This window comes from Amphiprion ocellaris, chromosome 20 (assembly GCF_022539595.1).
Source record: "Amphiprion ocellaris isolate individual 3 ecotype Okinawa chromosome 20, ASM2253959v1, whole genome shotgun sequence".
NCBI classification, from domain to species: domain Eukaryota; kingdom Metazoa; phylum Chordata; class Actinopteri; family Pomacentridae; genus Amphiprion; species Amphiprion ocellaris.
Window position 1 is genome coordinate 31,492,622 of NC_072785.1, and position 21,021 is coordinate 31,513,642.

General features: G+C 35.4%; 1 protein-coding gene across 1 annotated transcript; it reads right to left on the reverse strand.

The window, feature by feature from the left end:
* Positions 1 to 366: 366 nt before the first annotated feature.
* Positions 367 to 16,601, reverse strand: snx6 (sorting nexin 6). The gene is made up of 14 exons (XM_023294593.3): positions 16,540 to 16,601; positions 16,320 to 16,370; positions 12,474 to 12,578; positions 10,195 to 10,305; positions 9,983 to 10,104; positions 9,786 to 9,909; positions 6,954 to 7,049; positions 6,760 to 6,865; positions 6,334 to 6,409; positions 6,185 to 6,224; positions 4,630 to 4,716; positions 4,386 to 4,545; positions 3,541 to 3,626; positions 367 to 3,114 (listed from the first exon to the last, which is right to left on the reverse strand). Exons 1-14 carry the CDS (start codon positions 16,543 to 16,545, stop codon positions 3,061 to 3,063), a joined length of 1,224 nt encoding a protein of 407 aa, XP_023150361.1. The 5' UTR covers positions 16,546 to 16,601; the 3' UTR covers positions 367 to 3,060.
* Between the last annotated feature and the right edge of the window lie 4,420 nt (positions 16,602 to 21,021).

Here is a 21,021-nt window from a genome sequence, read left to right on the forward strand (position 1 = left end):
AATTCAGTTGTTTTGCATGTAGTTATTTTGTGTCAAATTTTAATCGTTTTCTCGATAATTTTTGTTTTTTGTCCTTTTGGTCAGTGTGTCTCATTTTTTTCCATTTAGTGTCTTGTTCGCATCTAATTTTTGTTTGATTTCTAATTTTAGTCATTTGTCATCTAATTTTGGTTGTTTTATATGAACAACCCTCATATATCTACCTAGAAATCATAGAAAACAGAAACAGAAGAGGCTATCTGAGACACACGGCTAACAAACATCTAAATGTCTAACCTTCTTCCTGAGACAATAAAAAGCTCCCACTGTGACACTGTCATCCAATCAGAAGCCTCCGTCTCTCCCAGTAAACACAGGATTTGTAAGAAAAGTGTCTGTAGAGTTTTATTGATCTCAGTATGACCAGGGTGGATTACAGACCTGCTGAAGTTGAAACAACTAAAATGTTGTGAATTTTCAGAACCATCACTTTTATTCTTCTCTTTCTGTTTCATCACGTCTCCATGTTGAATCAGCAAATGGAAGCTTTGGTCACATAAGAGTGAAAAACATTCGTATACAGTGCACTTTAAAAAAGAACGGGAACAAAAAACTGCTTTCATTCGGTGATTTTTTAAAACTTTTTTCTTTACAATAAATCAAACGGAGCGACTGATCAACGTTAAGGCAAACAGACTGAAGCTCCACCATCAACTGGAATGACAAAGAAACAAGTGACGGAGGAGAAAAGAAGCTACAGTTAGTGATGAAGATGAGCAGCAGGAGGAAGGTTAGCGTCGATTAGGGAACTAATACAAACATGTACAAGGCTGTCTTTTTATTTATTGGTGAAATTACACTTCAATAAGAACGGGACCGAGAGCCGAGTCAGCAGCAGCACACCGCCACAATAAAACCATCCCAGACACACAAGAACCACCAAAATAACATGACAGGAGAGGATGGAGAAAATAAAACCAGAGACAGAAAAACAAAAACCTCCAGAAGTTCGTCTTTTGTTGAAACCAACGAGTTTCAAGGTTTTCTTTAATAAATCTGAGAACTAGATGAGGACGTAACAGCTGAATGAACCAAGAAAATAAACTTTACCAAAGCTGCAAAACTCTTGAAACAAGTTGATCTTTGTGCCTCGACTTTGTGTCTGAATTATCTCAAAAATCAGAGAAATAACTTTTAGAATGATGAGAAATCTTCAGAAAAAATGCTGTAATTTTGATAAATTTGTTCCATAAGTATGAGAAATATTTCCGAGTTGAGAAAAAAAGTCTCATAAATATGAAAGAATTTAAATTTTAATAGTAAAAGTTCTCAAAGTTACAAAGTGTCATAAGAAAAACTCAGAATTATGAGAAATCTGTCTGATAATTATGAGAAATCTCTAAGAATTAAGAAACAAAATCTGTCATAAGTACAAGATTTTTTCTCAGAATTACAAAAACTGTATCTGATAATTATGAGAAAAATACTCAAATATAAGTCTGTCTTGTAATTTTGAAAAAAAAGTCTCTCATAACTATGAGAAAACAGTCTCATGTTTATGAGAAATCTTTCATGATTTCAAAAAAGTCTCAATTATGAAAGAATCGAAACCAAAACAGAAGTTCTCACAGTTACAAAAAAGTGTCATCATGAGAAAAATTCTCATGAGATCTCTTCCAGAATTAACAAAATCAGTCTCATAATTATGAAAAATTAAATATACAACAACGCAAGAATGATGAGAAAAACACCCATAACTATGAGAAATCAGTGTGATAATTTTGAGACAAAAACAGTCTGACAGTTCCAGGAAATCTGTTTGATAATTCTGAGAAATCTCTTTCGGAATTATGAAACAAAATCAGTCTCATAATTGCAAGAATTTTGTCTCATAATTACGGCAAATTGATCTCATAATTATGAGGGGAAAAACTGTCTCAATTATAAGAAGTCTGTCTTGTAATTTCTCATAACTATGAGAGAAAATAGTCTCATCTTTACGAGAAATCTCTTTCATAATTATGAGAACTCTTTCCTGGTTGTGAAAAAAATTCTCATAATTTTGAAAGAATCCAAATTAGAACAAAAAAGTTCTAAGTTACAAAGCGTCAGAATTATGAGAAAGTCTCATCATTCTGAAAATTGTCTGATAATTATGAGAAATCTTTCATAACTAAGAAACAAAATCCATCTCATAATTACAAAAATCTATCTTATAATTATGAGAAAAAAATTGTCAGTCATCAGAAGTCTGGTAATTTCTCATAACTGTGAGAGGAAACAGTTTGATGGTTTTGACAAACTTGTCTCATGTTTATGATGAATCTCTTCCATAATTATGAGAAAAATCTGTCGAAAGGTTACAAGAAATCATCAATTTATAAATGAGAAAAAAGACTTGAAATTACGACAAAAAGATCTCAGAATTACAAAAACATTGTCTATAATTACTGGAAAAAATGTCTCTTAACTACATGAAGTTTTTAATATTTATGAAAGATTTTCTAAATATGACCAGAAAATCTGTTTCATAAATATGAGAAAATAGTCTCATAATTACAAAAGAAAGTCTTCTCTTTTTACCGTCTCAACAAAAGACAAAGTGAACCGGACGATGGAGGTTTTTGGAGGATGAAGACCAGCAGAGATGAACTGGGACCAGTAGAGATGAACTGGGACCAACTGGCCAGACTGGGAGATGTTTATATTCTGATTATATTCTGATATGATCTAAAATGATTTATTATAGATGAATATGAACGTCCCTCAGTAACAAGAGCTGCTGGTCTCATACTGGACCAGTAGGACCAGTGGAACCAATAGGACCAGTAGAACCACTAGAACCAGTAGGACCAGTGGAACCAGTCACACAGGGGGAGGATGAGGATGTGTCTGCTAGTGATGAAGACTTTCTGCCGTTTTAACTCTGTTCTCTCTCTCTGGTCCAGAGTTCTTGGTGTCGTTCGTCCGTCCTTCTGGGCGACGCCCCCCCTGCCCCGCCCTGATGGGCGTGTCCAGCTGGAGGTGGGCGGGACTGCATACAAGGGGCGCTGCCAGTGGGTTGTGGGCGGGGTCGTACAGTTAAGTGTTACCTTTCAGGACGCCAAGACAGCTCTGCAGCAGCTGGAGGTTCCCCTGCAGGTGAGAGGGGGCGGAGTCAGATACAGGTGATTAATATACAGGTGTGAGAGTCTCTGACCTGCTTTTCCCGGTGAAGTATTTTCAGATACTTTCAGGTGTTTAAAGAGGCTTAGCTTCATCTAAATTCATTCTTTTGGTTTCGACAGCTTTGAAATGAATGTTCTTTGAATTAATCTATTTTTTTTTAATCACCTTCCTTCTATATCAGACATCAAAACCTAATTTTAGACCACTGTAAACTCTGCGTCTGTATTCTACTGGATTCTAATTCAGTGGTTTGGTGTTTGAGCTGCTCTTCCTGCTCCTGCTGTAGAAACATCAGGTACATCAGACAGTCTTGAGGTTGAGGCTGAAAAGATTCCGTCCTGACTCTGATCTAATAATCTAAGAGGATTTTCTGAGCAGCTGAACAGTCGTTACCTTGGCGTGTTTGAGCTCCAGCTCTGCCAGCTCCACCAGGTTCTTCCTGAACGCCGCCACTCGTCTCGTCTTGAAGTCTATGAGCTCTGTTCAGAGGAGAACCCACCGTTAGATGTACAAATATAACTGCAGGAACTTTAGACCACCAGAGAGACACAACAGTCCAACATCCAAACATCATAGTATCTATAAAAAATATTCACCCAACTGGAAGTTTTACTTTTGATTGCTTTCCAGCATTTAATCATAATGAAAGAAAAGGAAGGAAAATGATCTGACGAGAGCAGGACGTCCTCAAAACCTGAGAGAGGGAGGACACCAAGACACCTATGACTCCTCTGAAGGAGTTACAAGCTTTACAAAACACTGAACATCATCACAAACACTCCATCACCACTGTGAAGCATAGTGGTGGCAGCACCATGATGTGAAGCATGGAGGTGGCAACATCATGATATGAAGCACAGTGGTGGCAGCATCATGGTGTTCCTCAGCAGCAGGTCCTGGAAGGCTTGTAAAGGTGGAGGGTAAATGAAATCCTGGAGGACAACCTGATGCAGTATGAAGAGAGCTGAGAGAAATGGTTTGAAGACGAGGTGGAAGTTCTGGAGGAGTCAGAGTCCAGACCTCAATCCAACTGAGTATTAGAGAAAGTTCTGTTCATTCAGGGTCCCCGAGGAACCTGACAGAGTTCAACAGTTTATAAAGAAGAAGGTCCAGATGTTCAGACTGATGGAGACCAACTGAAGTTAAAGGTTATTCTACTAAACAGGAGAGCTTCCAGTGGGTTTCATACTTTTTACAGACACTAATGTTGTGAAACTCTGAGGACTAACTCAACCGACCCTGCTTGGCCGACTCGGAGATCTTCTCAAACTTGTGGCAGCAGAGCTGCTGGCTGGTCTCGGCCTGCAGGACGTCTCTGTTTTTGGCCCGAGCTTTGTCCAGAGCCTTGTTAGCGTTCTCATAGTCGACCAGAGCCCGACTCCTCCGGTACAGCAGGTCCTGCAGGAGAACATCAGTCAGTATCTAACAGAACATCTCAGAACATCTGAGCTAACTCTGGACTTCAACCAGCAGCCGTCTGACCTTTGCAGCCTGAGACTCTCTCAGGTAATATTTCAGCAGATCGGCCAGTTTCAGGTCTTCATCTGCTGCCACACGAGCTTCAATTTTCTGGAAACGAAAACAGAACAATTTAACCCTGGTGTCGTCCTGCGGGTCAGAACTGACCCGTTTTAAAGTTTGAAAACGTAGGAAAAAAAATATATTTTCACAGTGAAACTTCTGATGTCCACATTTTCAACATTTTTGGGAAATCTTTGAACATTTTTTGATGGAACAAAAGAAATGTTTCTTAAGAACATTCACGAAATAAATCAACCAAAATCCAGTGAATTTCGCTGGATTTTGGTTGATTTTTATGTGAATGTTCTTAAAGAGAATATTAGAAGTTTTACTGATATATATGGAATCACTTTAGATATTTTTAGGAGTTTTTGGAAGATTTTTACTCAAGATTTACAAGAATTTTCTTGCCAAATTTGGGGGATTTTTATAAAATAAAACTTTAAAGGGAAACTTTTAAGGAATTATTGGAATTTTCTTCCTGAAGGTTTTGCAAATTTTCAGAAATTTGGGGAAGTTTTTTTGCTGAATTTTTGGATTTTTTTCAGACAAGGAAGCAATATTTTTTTGGTGCCTGTAAATGAAGACAACAGGAGGGTTAAATAAAACAACAGGAGGTCTGAATTAAACTGAAGAGAACCCCACAGACTGACATCCATTTCAGTCTTCTTGTGACTCTTAATATTATAATAGTATTTTGTTGGCATTTTTTCATCATTTTGGACAAATTTTAAGTAATTTCTGACTTTTATTTGATAATTTGGACAAGTTTTAAGATATTTAGAGATTTTTGGATCATTTTAGACAAATTTTAAGTCACTATTTTTATTTAATTTTAGATGAATTTTCAATCATTCCCTACAAGTTTTGAGTTAGTCTGGACAATTTAAAAAACATTTTGAAAGATTTTTTAATAATTCTAGACAGATTTCAATTAATTTTAGACAAATTTCCAGCAATTTGGGATAATTTTCTGTCATTTTGGACAAATTTTAACCAATTTTGGACAATTTGTGAATCATTTGTGACATGATTTGAGTACTTTTGGACAAATTTCAAGTAATTTCTGACTTTTATTTGTTAATCTGGAGTTTTAAAATATTTAGATCCTTTCTGGATCATTTTTGATAGACTTTGGACCTATTTTTATTCTAATTTTAGACAAATTCTAAATCATTCCAGACACATTTTGTGACTCTTGATATTAGTTCTGAGTAATTTTTTCGGTTTTACATTTATTTGTGTAAATTTTGCACCTCGTTTTGTCAGTTTTTATTATTTTCAGGTCATTTTGTGTCATTCTGGTCATTTGCATCTCTTTTCTCTTGTTTTGTGTCTGCAGCCATTTTTCATCATTAGTGAGCAGTTCTGTGTGTCTAAGAGGTGATTTTATCAGTTTTATTTTATGTCTATTTGCAGTGAAATTTAATGTGTTTGTGTTCATTGTGTATCACTTTCTGGTTTTTGTGAGTCTTTTAGCTGCTGGACCAGGTCAAAGTTGTGAAGTCGTTCGTACCCTCGTTTTCTCAAACAGCTCCGACACTTTGAGGAAGAATCTTAAACAGAGGAAAAACAAAAACATCGAGACGTTTGTTGAATTATATTATTTAAAAATGCTCTTAAAACCAAAACCAGAGTCTCAGTAAACTTGTAAAGTGTTCGTACTTGCAGAGGTCTGTGGAGTCCTGCGTTCCTAATGTGTACAGAGACGAGGCGATTCTGTTGATGTCATCAGCAGCATCTAAACAAACAAAGCAACAAACATCAATTAAACAGTGATGGAAACATCTGCAGAAAGTATTTTAGAGTCTAAAATCACTGGAGGAGTTCCTCAGGGATCCGTTGTAGAGCCACTACTTTACATTCTACTTCAGATTTTGTTGTAGTTTTTCAGAATCAACGTAGAAATCTTTAACATACAGGTAAAGTAAAGAGAAACGCTAGCTGGAGTTAGCCATGCGTCGCGACATGATGCTGTCACCACCGTGCTTCACAGTAATGATGTCTTTTTTTAAAATTATGAATCAAAAGCATCTTTCATTAGAGCCAGGACAACATCTCTGAATCCCTGTTTTGTGACTTCTGACTTACTTTTGTGCGAGCGGATCATTCTGTCGGATTTGGCCGAGGCATCTTTGACTCTGTTGTGATATTCTAGCAGGAACGTTTTCTCGTGTTCGAAGAAGTCGTCCACGTCCTGAAACACACGGAGAACATCGACTGAAGACAACGAAATACGAGGCGGTAAAACACTCATCTGGAAGTTTGTGTTATTTTTTATTTACCTTGACTCCGGCCACCAGGACGCCGTCTGCAGACTTCACCACGTTCTTGAAGAAATCCTCCAGTTTCTCCTTCTTGTTCTTCCCTCGTACGCTCAGCTGGGACGCCAGAGATCAGACGGTAGAATACATGTTAAACCATTCTGGACAAGTTTTGAGTCAGTTTGGACACTTTAAAAAGCATTTATGAAGAATTTTTAATAATTATAGACATATTTCAGATCATTTTGGACACAATTCTAGCAATTTTGGACAATGTTTTGTCATTTCAGACAAGTTTTAACTAATTTTGGACAATTTAGGAATCATTTGGGAGATGATTTGAGGAGTTTTGGACAGATTTCAAGTAATTTCTGACTTTTATTTGTTAATCTGGACAAGTTTTAAGATATTTAGATAGTTTTGGATCATTCTAGACAGACTTTACATCACTTCGGACCTATTTTTATTTTTCATATTAGACAAATTTTAAATCATTCTGTACAAGTTTTAAGCCAGTTTAGATTACATAAAACAAGTATTTCTTGATATTTTTTTAATCATTTTGGACAAATTTTCAAGTAATTTCTGACTTTTATTTGTTAATGTGGGCAAGTTTTAAGATATTTAGATGTTTTTCTAATCATTTTAAACAGACTTTACATGACTTCGGACCTATTTTAGACAAACTTTAAATCATTCTGGACAAGTTTTGAGTCTTTGGACAATTTAAAAAGTGTTTCTGAAGAATTTGTAATAATTCTAGACAGGTTTTAAATAATTTTGGACAAAGTTCCAGCAATTTTAGATATTTTCTTGTCATTTTGGACAATTTGGGACATGATTTAAGCAGTTTTGGGCAAATTTCAAGTAATTTTGGACTTTTAGTTGCTAATTTGGACAAGTTGTAAGATATTTAGACATTATCGGATCATTTTAGACAAAAATACTTGTGTGTTTGCAGGTAAATGAAGTGTTAATTAACTGAAGCTGTGTTTAAACGACGTCCAGCTCTTGAGTCAACAGCTGATGTTTGTTCAGTTTGGATTCAGGAAACGGCAGCAGAGTGAGACGACTCAGCAGCTGGATGAAAACATTCAGCAGGACGAAGGTTTATTATATTATGTTTGGGGAAACTTGTGGCTCATTCAGAGTTAATTCTGCTGAAGACTGCGCTAAATGTAAATAAAAACACTCGGTTCTACAGAGTGAAAAGCTTTAATCTATCTGAATGATAAACTGTGAGAAGGAACTCAGCCACCATTTAGTTTTACTCAGTGAAACTCTTCTGTTTTTAGAGCTGACGTTGTTGATTAAAAGAAACATAAAAGCATTAAAATCAGTGTTTTGTTCGTCCTAAAGACTTGGAGGTGTAAAATAAAACCTGTATAAAACCTCTGAGCTTTACAGGCAGTAAATCTGTTATTAAACTGAATTATTGAGGTCTCTGTCCCACAACATTAGCAAAACCATTAGCATTAACATCTAATGAGGCTAACATTAGCTTCAATGCTATTAGACGAACACACTTTAAATCACTGTGGACATTTCCTGTCTTTTTTGATAAGATATTTTGGACAAATAGAATCACCTTGGACACGTTTCAAGTCATTTTGTTTGTTTGCTTGTTTGTTTGAATAAAGGTTTTGAGTTATTTTCTACAAATTTTAGGCCACTTTGGACATTTTCTTTAATCATTCTATACAAAATTCAAAACAAATTTACAATAATTTTAAACAATTTCATGTCATAATGGACACATTTCTAGTCGTTTTGTATATTTGTATGAGATTTTGGACTTTTTTTATTCATTCTGTACAAGTTTCGAGATATTTTGGATGAATTTCAAGTAACTTTGTTCATCTTTTGGCAGTTTGACTGAGGTTTTGAGTTACTTTTATACAAATTTTAGGTCATTTGGGACATTTTTTGAATCAATCTGCACAAAATCTGAAACAAATTTTAAATAATTTAAAACCTTTTCGTGCTGTAATGGACACATTTCTGCTCATAAAAATACTTTTGGTGATTTTAGACATTTTTTGAATTGTTCTGTACAAGTTTTGAGATATTTTGGACCAATTTAAGTAACTTTGTTCATATTTTGGCAGTTTGACTGAGGTTTTGAGTTACTTTTATACAAATTTTGGGTCATTTTGGACATTTTTAAAAATAATTCTGTACAAAATTCTGAACACATTTACAATCATTTGGAACCTTGTCACACCAAAACAGACAAATTTCCAATCTTTCTGGATATTTCTTTTGATTTTAGACATTTTTGAGTCATTCTGTGCAAGTTTTGAGATATTTTGGACCAATTTCAAGTGATTTTAGACTTTGTGTTTGTCATTTTGGATATTTCTTTAGACCATTTTGGCATTTTGGACGACTCCTCTGTCAGAGGTGGTCACTATCTGTTTATTGTGCACATTAAAGGTCTGCAAACTTGAGTTTAAGTCATTGTGGACTTTTCATTTGCTATTTTGGTTGTTTTTTACTCATGCTGGCCATGTTACTTTTTGTGACTTTGGACATTTTTTCAATCATTCTATATAAGTTTTGAGATATTTTGGACCAATTTCAAGTAACTTTGGACATTTTCTTTGTCATTTTGGTAGAATATTAAGTCATTATGGATATTATTTGGGTCATTTTTGGACAATTCTTTGATCAGAGGTAGTGTTTTTTGGTTCCTCCTTTCCTTCAGTCTTGTTCGTAGCTGTTTTTGTGCATGTTAAAGGTCTGAAAACTTTGAAGTCATTTTGGACTTTTTATTTGTTATTTTGGTTGTCTTTTAATCATTTTGGCCACGTTTTGTGTCATTTTTGACAAATTTTTGTTGTTATTACTTACGTCCTGGTTGTACTCCAGGAACACATGGAAGTTGAGGTCCTTCCTGAGGACGGGATGAGCAGCAACGCGACACAGAAACACCTCGTGCATGGCGACAGTCTTCTTAAAGATGGCCAGGTATTCTCTGGAGACGAGACACAGCCGGTCAGAAGTCTGTTTGTTTATCTGTTTGTTTGTTTGTTTGTCTGTTTACTCACGCCTCCAGCTCCTGCTTCATCTTGGTGAACTCCTCCTTGGTCATGGAGCCCTCCCCCTCCCCCAGCTTCTGCAGCTTCTCTCTGGACGCATCAAAGTCTGGTCTGGGAGGAGCCGGAGGGATCTAAACAACAACAACAACAACAACAACAACAACAGTCGCACTGAAGCTCTGCGGCTTTAAACCCTCTGAGCATCTCTGAGCGAATCTTACGATGTATCCGGCATATTCCTCGTTCTCCACGAACGAGTCGTGCAGCCAGATGAACTCTTCGTGCTGCCGGACCACCGAGAACTCGTTCTGCTTGAAGTTTGGCAGCGTGCTCTGTGGAGATAAACCAGTTAGAAAACCATACTGGGAGGACTGGGGAGTTGTAACATCAGCTGCTTTAACCCTCCTGTTGTCTTCATTTACAGGCACCAAAAAATATTGTTTCCTTGTCTGAAAAAAATCCCAAAATTCTCCAAATTTCTGAAAATTTGCAAAACCTTCAGGAAGAAAATTCCAATAATTCCTTAAAAGTTTCCCTTAAAAGTTTTATTTAAAAAAAAAAAAAAATCAACCAAATTTGGCAAGAAAATTCTTGTAAATATTTTCAGAAAATGAGTAAAAATCTTCCAAAAAATCCTAAAAATATCTAAAGTGATTCCATATATATCAGTAAAACTTCTAATATTTTCTTAAGAACATTCACATAAAAATCATGATTTTTTTGTGAATGTTCTTAAAGAAACATTTCTAACATTAAACAAAATGTGCATGTTTCACTGTGAAAATGATTTTTTTTCTCCACATTTCCAATTTTAAAACAGGTCAATTTTCAGAACCTGTCTTTTTAACGAGGGTTAAAAAGACCAGATTCAACTTCATGGTTCCTCCTTTTATTCTCTGTGTTTGCTGAGCAGCTAAAAGGTTTAATGTGAGTCAGTTTGGACAATTTAAAAAAACATTTCTGAACAATTTTTAATAATTTGAGACAGATTTCAGATCATTTTGGACAGATGTACAGTAATTTTGAACCATTTGTGAATCATTTGGGACATGATTTGAGGAGTTCTGGACAAATTTCAAGTAATTTCTGACTTTTATTTTTTAATCTGGACAAGTTTTAAGACATTTAGATAGTTTTGGATCATTTTAGACAGACCTTACATCACTTCAGATTTATTTTAGTTCATTTTAGGCAACTTTTTAATTATTCTGGGCAAATTTTGAGTCAGTTTGGACAATAATGTATTTATTTATTTATTTTTTTTTACATTTTTCCATCATTTTGGACAAATTTTCAAGTAATTTCTACTTTTATTTTTTAATCTGGACAAGTTATAAGATATTTAGATATTTTATGGATCATTTTATACAGATTCTACATTAAATCTGACCTATTTTTAGACAAAAAATTCAATCATTCCAGACAATTTTTGAGCCACTATAGACAAAAATACAGTTTTCATAATTTTGGACAAATTTGAAGTAATTTTAGATATTTTTAGTCTTTCTGGACAAGCTTTAACTAATTTTTTTACAATTTGTGAATCATTTAGGACACAATTTGAGTAGTTTTCTACAAATTTCAAGTAATCTCTAACTTTTATTTGTTAATTTGGACAAGTTAGATATTTAGAAATAATTTGGATAATTCCAGCAGATTTTTCATCAAATCAGACCTATTTATGTTTTCATTTTTGATAAATTTTAAATCATTCCAGACAAGGTTTTAGTTGGTTTGGACAAAAATCAAATATTCTTTGACATTTTTCTTCATTGTGGACAAATTTCAAGTAATTTCTGACTTTTATTTGTTAATTTGGACAAGTTGTAAGATATTTAGTTATTTTCAGATCATTCTAGATCGACTTTATATCATTTCAGATCTATTTTATTTTAGACAAATTTTCAATCATTTCAGGCAAGTTTTGAGTGATTTTGGACAAATTTTAAATAATTTTTGATTTTAATTTAGTAATTTTGACAAGTTTTACATAATTTGGATCGTTTTTTGCAACATTTTTACGCTACTTTGGATTTATTTTGTCATTTTAGACAAAATTTTAAGACATTTCAGACAAATTTTAATCATTTTAAGTAATTTTGGACTTTTATTTGTTAATTTGGACAAGTTCTAAGACATTTAGATTTTTCATGGCTCATTTTAGACAGATTCTACATTAAATCTGACCTATTTTTATTTGAATTTTAGACAAAAAAATTCAATCATTCCAGAAAAGTTTCAAGCCAGTTTAGACAAAAATACAAAAATCAAATATTTTTTCATTATTTTGGACAAATTTTAAGTAATTTTGGATATTTTTAATGTTTCTGGACAAGCTTTAACTAATTTTGGACAATTTGTGAATCATTTGGGACATGATTTTAGTGGTTTTGGACATTTTTCAAGTAATTTCTGACTTTCATTTGTCTAAAATAACAGTCCTGAGCCTGTAAATGAGCAGAACTTGGGTTTTCATCAGTCTTCCAGTTCTGGTTCTGACCTTGGTGTGGACGGTGAACTTGACCTTGTCTCTCTCGCTGAGGGCGTCGGAGATGTCGACCTGCAGCGTGGCGTCCGTCTGCAGATCCACGTTGACGGCCCGCGGCTGCAGCAGGATGACACAAACCACATTTCCCACAATGCACCAGCGATCAGCACAAACCAATGAACAACATGTGACGGATTTTAACACAGAAAGGTTTCGGTCCAGAGAAGTTCCAGATCATCAGGTTTTATCTCCTCGGCTCATTTTGTTATTAATTCATCAGGATGGAAAAAATGATTTGGGTTTGTTAGAAACATGAAATCTGTTGGTTTGACCTGATTTATTCTCACCCAGGGGGAACAAACGGTGTCAGAAATGAATTTTAAAGGCTAATTTGGGACTATTTTGATCATTAATCAATCATTTTGAGTTATTTTTAGATGCAGATGTGAATCCTCCATCACAGTAAAATGAATCTCGGGTTTTCTAGTGTTTTAACATCAGATCTAATTTAATTAATTAAAGGCTTTGTGATTAATTAAGCACATTTTTGTCAAATATCAATATTTGACACAATAAGTAAAGTTTTAATTTAAATAAAGTATGATTACGACTGAGTGAGTGAACAGACATACGTGAACTTAAACAACTAAAATGTTAGTTTCATTTCTATTTATCTGCATTTTCCAACTGTCTGCTACATTCACAGATTACTGCTAACTCACCATGTAATTATAGCAATTATATTCAACATTTTACGACTTTTTCTTTGTCATTCTGGATATTTATTGAATGATTCCTTTCCTTCTCTCTGGTTCATAGCTGTTAAAGGTCTGCAAACTTGAGTTAAAGTACCTTTGGACTTTATATTTGTTATTTTGGTTGTTTTTTAATCATTCTGGCCATGTTTTGTGTCATTTTGGACAAATTTTAGGTCATTTTGGACATTTTTTGAATCATTCTGCACAAAATTCAAAACAAATTTACAACAATTTTAAATATTTTCTTGCCATAATGGACAAATTTCTAGTTGTTTTGGATTTTTTTTTTTGATTTTGGACTTTTTAAAAAATCTTTCTGTACAGGTTTTGAGATATTTTGGCCGAATTTCAAGTAACTTTGGATGTTTTCTTTGTCATTTTGGACCAATATTAACTCTTTTTTGGACGATTCTTTTGACAGAGGTGGTGTTTTTGGCTCCTCCTTTCCTTCAATCTGGTTCATTTTAAGACGTTTTTTTAAAACTCCAACACTTTCAGTGTCTTTTAAAGTGGTCTATTATGGGATGGCTACACCGTCAGCCGGTACCAGGACTGTCGTAGCTAACGTTAAGCTACGTGTCCACAGGGACATTTTTCACCCGCATGTAAACGCACCGCACCTGAAAATTGCCCATTTGGTGGGCGGTCACTAGGAGGTCACATGACAGCTGTCGGACCAACATGACGGCTCGGACACAAACTTTCTCTTACATTACGAAAACAGTTCAGCAAAAAGTATTTCTGAAAGCATTGGAGGCGAGAACTAACTTACTGAATCTGTCCTGGTTTTAGTTCAACGACGGCTAGTTTAGACATTGAACGAAAGTTTCTCGATGCATCTGGAATCAAATTTGCATAAATTAGAGGTCGAGTCTACTTTATGCAAATGAGCTGTGGTTAGACGCAACCAGCATGCAACGTGGTGCATTTCACATAGACGATGAATGGGATGTGAGAAACTGATGGATCCTTTGGACACTACTTTCAGTGTGTGCTGTGGATGTTCTTCACGGCTGGAAACAGACTTTAGGTTCATTAGCGCCACCTACTGGGCTGGAGTGTTCATCAGTGTTACCGGTGTGCCACAAATTAGGGAACTGAGGAAGGAGTGATTAAATGCGTTATTTTTTCTGTAACTCAATCAATCAGTGCCATTCCACTCAGCGTAGGCGATCATTTCCCTCTGTCTAATCCGATCTTTTTCTTTCTGAATTGTAACTGTTGTTGTTCCATGATGTCAGTCCGTCCATCATTTTCATTCTCTGTCTGCCTCATCCTCCCTTCACATTAATTTTTCCAGCTGTGATGATATATTCCAGGGTCTGTTTCCTCATGATGTGTCCAAGAAATGTGGATAGTCGTTTCCTAATTTTGTTCAACAGCGTATAATTTGTGTTTAGTAATGTCAAAACATCTTCACTGGTTATTCTGGCCGTATAAGTTACACGTAACATGTGTCTGTAATTAATTAACATATTAAAGTCCCAGCCCTAATATAATTTAAGCCAATTTGAAACAACAGAAAATATCGTCGATGAGCTACATTTGCTCATTCCACACAAAAAATTAAGCAATATTTTACGCTACTTTGGACTTATTTTGTCATTTTAGACACATTTTTCATCATTACAAAAAAGGTTTGTTCAAATTTGAACAAAAACCAAGTATTTTTTCACGTTTACATCATTCTGAACACATTTTAAGTCATTTTGATTATTTTTAAGCCATTTAGATCAATACAATCATCAGTGTGTGGTTTTCTCCCAGACAACATAATAAGATAATAACTGATTAAATTCTGCAGCTCTCCTTGAAACAACAGAAAATATCATCACCTAGCCACATTTGCCAATTTAACATGAAAAAATAAGCAATAATTGATGCTACTTTGGACTTATTTTGCCATTTTAGACACATTTTTAATCACTCCAGACCAGTTTTGTGCAAATTTGGACAAAAAATCTGGTATTTTTTGACATTTTTGCATCATTTTGGACAAATTTTCAGTCATTTTGATATTTTTTAAGTCACTTCAGCTCCATCTCTCTTCCTTAACGTCATATCTACTTTAATCCAACAATCAAAATATTCATTAATACGTGTGGTTTTCTCCCAGACAAAGCAACGACCAGCGTTGTAGCGAAATATAGCTTTGATTGTCGATTAATTTCTGGATTTCTGGACTTATTTTGTCATTTCAGACCAATTTCTAATCATTCCAGAGAGTTTTGTGCAAATTTGAACAAAAATCAAGTATTTTTTGACATGTTTTCAGCATTCTGGACAAATTTGAAGTCATTTTGATTATTTTTAAGTCACTTCAGCTCCGTCTCTCCACTTTAATGTCATATCTAATTTAATCCAACAATCAAAATAATCATTAATACCTGTGGTTTTCTGTCAAACTAATACCCAGCGTGGGAACGACAGATAGCTTTGACTGTCGATTATTTTATTATTCTAGATAAGTTTTGTGCAAATTTGAACAAAAATCAAGTGTTTATTGACTTTATAAGTCGAGTGATGGGTTAAACTGTGGACAGATTAACTGGTAGTTAAACAGCTGTTACTGGTTGGACTTTGTGGTTCCCAGTTTAACAAGTTACAGACCGCTGGCAGGTTTCACTCTGCTCTGGTTTCCTCTGAACTTTCCTCTGGACTGAAACTGATAAACAAATAAACATCAGTGTGTGTGTGTGTGTGTCATGTGACAGCTCAAACAGCTCATTAGCAGCACGCTAATGATGTGAAACAGCAGCACAGCGGCTAGCTAGCTGCTAGCTCAGCCTCCCCGTTAGCTGCCCGTTAGCCGGTGCAGCTAACGGCCTCGCGGCTGCACCGGCACCGGGGTCCGGTTCGGTCCCGCAGAACTGGTCCGACCACAGCTGACAGGCTAACCGGAGGCTAGCAGGAAGCTAACGTTAGCTGGGTCGGCTAACCAGGCTGGAAAAACACAAGCTAATGCTAACTAGCCGCTTTAGCCGAACCGAGAGCAGAACCCAGACAGACAGATAGACAGAGAGAGAGACAGGTGGCGGTCAGACAGGTGAACGGACACACAGGTGAGCGGACAGGTAAACAGGCGGACGGAGACACTCACTCCCCGGTCCTCCTCGGAGAGGAAGTCGGGTCCGTCGTCCAGCCCTTCCTGCTGCGGAGACAGAGACACACGGAGCCGTTAGTTCAGCGGCACAGCGGCCGGAACAACAACAACACCGTCAACGGCAGCGGCGGAACCGGCAAGGCAGCACCGGGCCGCCGCGGACCGACAACCGAACCGAGAAACGACACAAAACCGGGAGGAGAGAAGAGAGACCCACCATCATGGCTGCAACGGGTGTAGGAGGAGTGACGTCAGCGCGGCCGGGCGGACTCTATGACGTCACGCTCGGAACGAAAATAAACAAAAACAAAAAGAAAACCGTCGCAAAAACTAAAATAAACAAAAATACACAAACAAACAAATGAAAGCAAAGAGAGAATGATAGCCAAATGAAAACAGAAGTTCACAAAAAACAAGAACTAAAATAAAATCTGATAAAACACTCAAAATAATTCAAAATAAAATAAAATCTATTACAGAATCAGCTTCGAAACAATAAATAAATAAAAATAACCCACAATAAACAGAACTAAAATCATATTCAACTCAAAAATTTTAAATAAAATTAATATAAATTACAATAATTTAAAACAAAATCACGTTCAAAATAAAAACAAAACGTCCAGTAAAATCTGATCAAAACTAATTCGTCAATAAAATAACTTTCAAAACTAAAATTAATAAAAACACACTAACAAAAGCAAATTATAGTAAAATCTGATTTTAAAATAAACAACAATTAAGGAAAAATTCTGTTCAAGACAAACAAGAAAAATGATCATAAATTGTCATCAGAATAAAAACAATACAACAAAAAATTATTTGTAAACAAATGGAGATAAAAGCAGAAATTAAAAAAATACAAAACCTGAATAGAAAAAAACAGGATCAGAAATACAAACCAATAAAAATAAAATAATAAAATAAAAGATTAATAATAAAACCAATTGGCATAAAATCTGATAATTGAACAAATGAACAAAAATAAAATCAGTTAGAAACGAACAAAGAAAATATCAAAGAATCAGAATATAAACAAAAAATTACAAGAAATGCCTTAAAAACAAAAGGAAATAAAAGCAGGTTGAAAAAATTACAAAATCTAAATAGAAATAAAATGTGATCAGAAACACAGATAGGAAATAAAAGAATAATAAAATAAAAGATAAATAATAAAATTTTAATTGTCGAAAAATCTAATAATTAAACCAATGAACAACAATAACTTAATTTAAAAAACTAAAACAAACAAAAATTGAATAAAATCAGGTTCAAAATAAACACAAACATAATAAAAAATGTCAATGAAAAGCTGTTCAGTTCTTTGTTTCAGCACAAATATAACTGTTTAGAAGGACCTTTAGAAAAGTTTTTTATTGATTATATTTCTTTATTGATTTGCTTTATTGATGTTGATCAACCTTTATTTTTAAAATAATCTGGTAATTGAATATAAAATCTTCAAACTGTTTTTATGAACAGAAGATGGAATCAGTTCCTGTCAGTGACCAGCAGGAGGAGACAGAGATCTGTGATCAGCTGACTGTCCTCAGAGGGATTCTGGGTAATGGAGTCCATCTTAAACTGATAAAAACATGTTTTACTTCTTTATGGAAACTGGACTTTAATAAAGAACATTTATGAAGTGAACCTTAATCAACAGTGTTCAGATCATTTTAGTTTTACATAACTATTCTCTAACACATTAAAGGAAAATGTTGTACTTTTCTTTTTATTCACATAAATGTTCCATTATAAATATCAACCAGATGAAAACAGCAGGAACAGGGAAAGAAATACTTTATTAAAATCTATTTTATTTATAGTTCTGGCCCATTTGCACACATGCACAGTTAAAAATAATTATTTCCAAATAAATACATACATTTATATAATGCAGATTTTCCATGTTTTGTTAAATTACAAATCAAATCTAATACATCTGACTTCATTAGATATTATCTTTTGTGTACATTTTGTATAAGTTTTTTATTAGATTAGACTAATTTAAACACCTTATGGATGTTTTGGACAAAGCTGCTAAATAGTTTTTTGTTGTTCTGCAACTTTGATGACAAACAGATTTTTACTCTGTTATTTATTGTTCTCAATCTGATGCTCATACAATAAAATAATACAAATATAATAAAAATAAATCATAATACATGAGACATAATTGTTCTTGTAGAATTATTCCAGTTTTGTTCTATTACTATAGAAACACAATAATGACATCATATTGGTTCTAATGAGGTTCTATTGCATTAGTTTTGGCTGTGATGAGATCTACTGTGGTCATATTGGTTCTAATGAGGTGATGTAGGTTCTAATGAGGTTCTACTCACTGGTTCTAATGAGGCTGTCCTAATCCTAATGAGGTTCTACTGACTTGATTTTGGTTGCAATACGATTCTATTGAGGCCAGACTGGTTCTAATGAGGTTCTACCGAGATAGGTTTCATTGTGATGAGATCTACTGCGGTCATATTGGTTCTACAGAGGTTCTATTCGGTTTGTTTGGTTGCATGAAGATTCAGCTGAAGTCATGTTGGGTTTGAATGGTGTCAGACTGGTTCTAATGAGGTTCTATTGAGTTATCTGATATGGTCATATTGCTTCTAATGAAGCCGTCCTAATTCTAATGAGGTTCTACTAAGTTAGTTTTAGTTGTGCTGAGACTCTGCTGAAGTCATATTGGTTCTAATGAGGTTCTACTGAGTTATTTTGGTTATAGTGACTGTGGTTCTAGTGGGTTCTACTTCTTGTGTTGCTAAACTCTGGTGCGTACATGGGTTACATATTGTGGACAGATGTAGTTGTGTGTCTGTTGTGTGTGTGTTGTGTGTCAGTGTTGTGTCTGTTATGTGTGTGTTGTATGTGTGTTGTGTGCGTATTGTGTGTGTTGTGTGTGTGTTGTGTGTCAGTGTTGTGTTGCTGCCTTGTGTGGACACGCTGACAGCAGCAGCAGCAGTTGTGTGTCCATAAATAGCAGCAGGATCAGATTCTCTGATCAGAGCGTCGGCAGCTTCTTTCTGTCTTTCAAACACAAAACGCTGCTTCAGACCTGGTCCTGGTTCTGGTTCTAGTTCTGGTTCTGGTTCCTGCTGAACCAAAGTCAGAATCCTGCAAGTCAATCAGAACCAAGAGGCTGAAAAAACGAACCAACTCTGGGCCAAACTGGTCCACAGAATGTGAGAAACTACAAAATGATGTCAAAGATAGTCAAATAAGGAACTGATCAGATTTCAGGGTCGGTCACCTGATCTGTCTGCATGTTGTTCTGTTTCCCAGAATGCACTGCAGGCCCAAGTCTCCAGGAGATCTCAGATGTTTCCAGAGTCTGAGGCCGAAGGAACGCCGGTGACTCAGCTCACATTTAACCATCGACTGAAAGCAGTTCCTGAAGTAAACTAAACCAACAACTACCTGTTTCAGCAGCAATAACGCTTCAAAGTTTCGACATTTTCCCCCTCAGTCCACCCATAATCCTTCACTGCAACATTTTTAGCCACATTTAGTATTCAGGTAAACACGGAAAACAAATATTAGTGTTGTTATTACACTGTGAGTTAATGATAAATGACCAAGTTACTTCTACAAAGTAGCATCTGGTCCAGTTAAATGTCTAAAATGGTTTAAAGACAGGATGTGACTCCTTTGTTTTCTCTTTACTTTAACATGACTAATTATCTGATTAACTTGAATGTTATGGTTAAAACCCTACTACATTAAAATTAATCGGAATAATGCAAATTAATTTGAATAATCTGCATATTAAGGATAAGATTTTTTATTGTTGGACTCCAGCACACAAGTCATTAAGAGTCACAGAAGTCTTTGTCATGGTGACCCTTTACTAGCTAAATTACCATAATGTTCTCTGCCGCCCAACATGAACCGTCAATAGTCCATGTTACTGCCTCCTCTGGTCTCAAAAGAATTAAACAGTTTGCTGTTGGAGTATTAGAGCATTTTTCTCATTGATCCTGACTTGTGTTGAACACATTAGCTCTGTTTTGAGGTCATTAACTGTCACAGAAGTCTTTGTCATGGTGCCCATTGCTAGCTAAACCCACAAAGTGGATGTTCTCTAAAGTGTGCTACTTCTGGGTTATAAATGTCTATTCCACCCAAAATACTACTTTCTGTCAATGCGCTTAAAGTTTTAAAATGTACTCCTCAAACTAACAAATCCATCCATCCATTATCTATACACCGCTTAATCCTCACTAGGGTCATGGGGGGGCTGGAGTCTATCCCAGCTGACTCAGGTGAAGGCAGGGGACACCCTAGACAGGTCACCAGTCTGTCACAGGGCTACATACAAAGACAAACAATCACTCTCACATTCACACCTACGGGCAATTTAGAATGATCAATTAACCTCAGCATATTTTTGGACTGTGGGAGGAAGCCGGAGTACCCGGAGAAAACCCACGCATGCACAGGGAGAACATGCAAACTCCATGCAAAAAGATCCCGGGAAAGCCAGGATGCAAACCAGGGACCTTCTTGCTGCAAGGCGAAAGTGCTAACCACTACGCCACTGTGCAGCCCAACTAACAAATCATGGTTCTAAATGTTTATTCTGCCCACATAGTTCTTTTTAAGCTGTTTAATCTCCATTGTGTCCTTGAATGCACCACAAACAGAGACACATTAATAAGATTTGGACTGGCAGATACTAGGCCTTTAATAA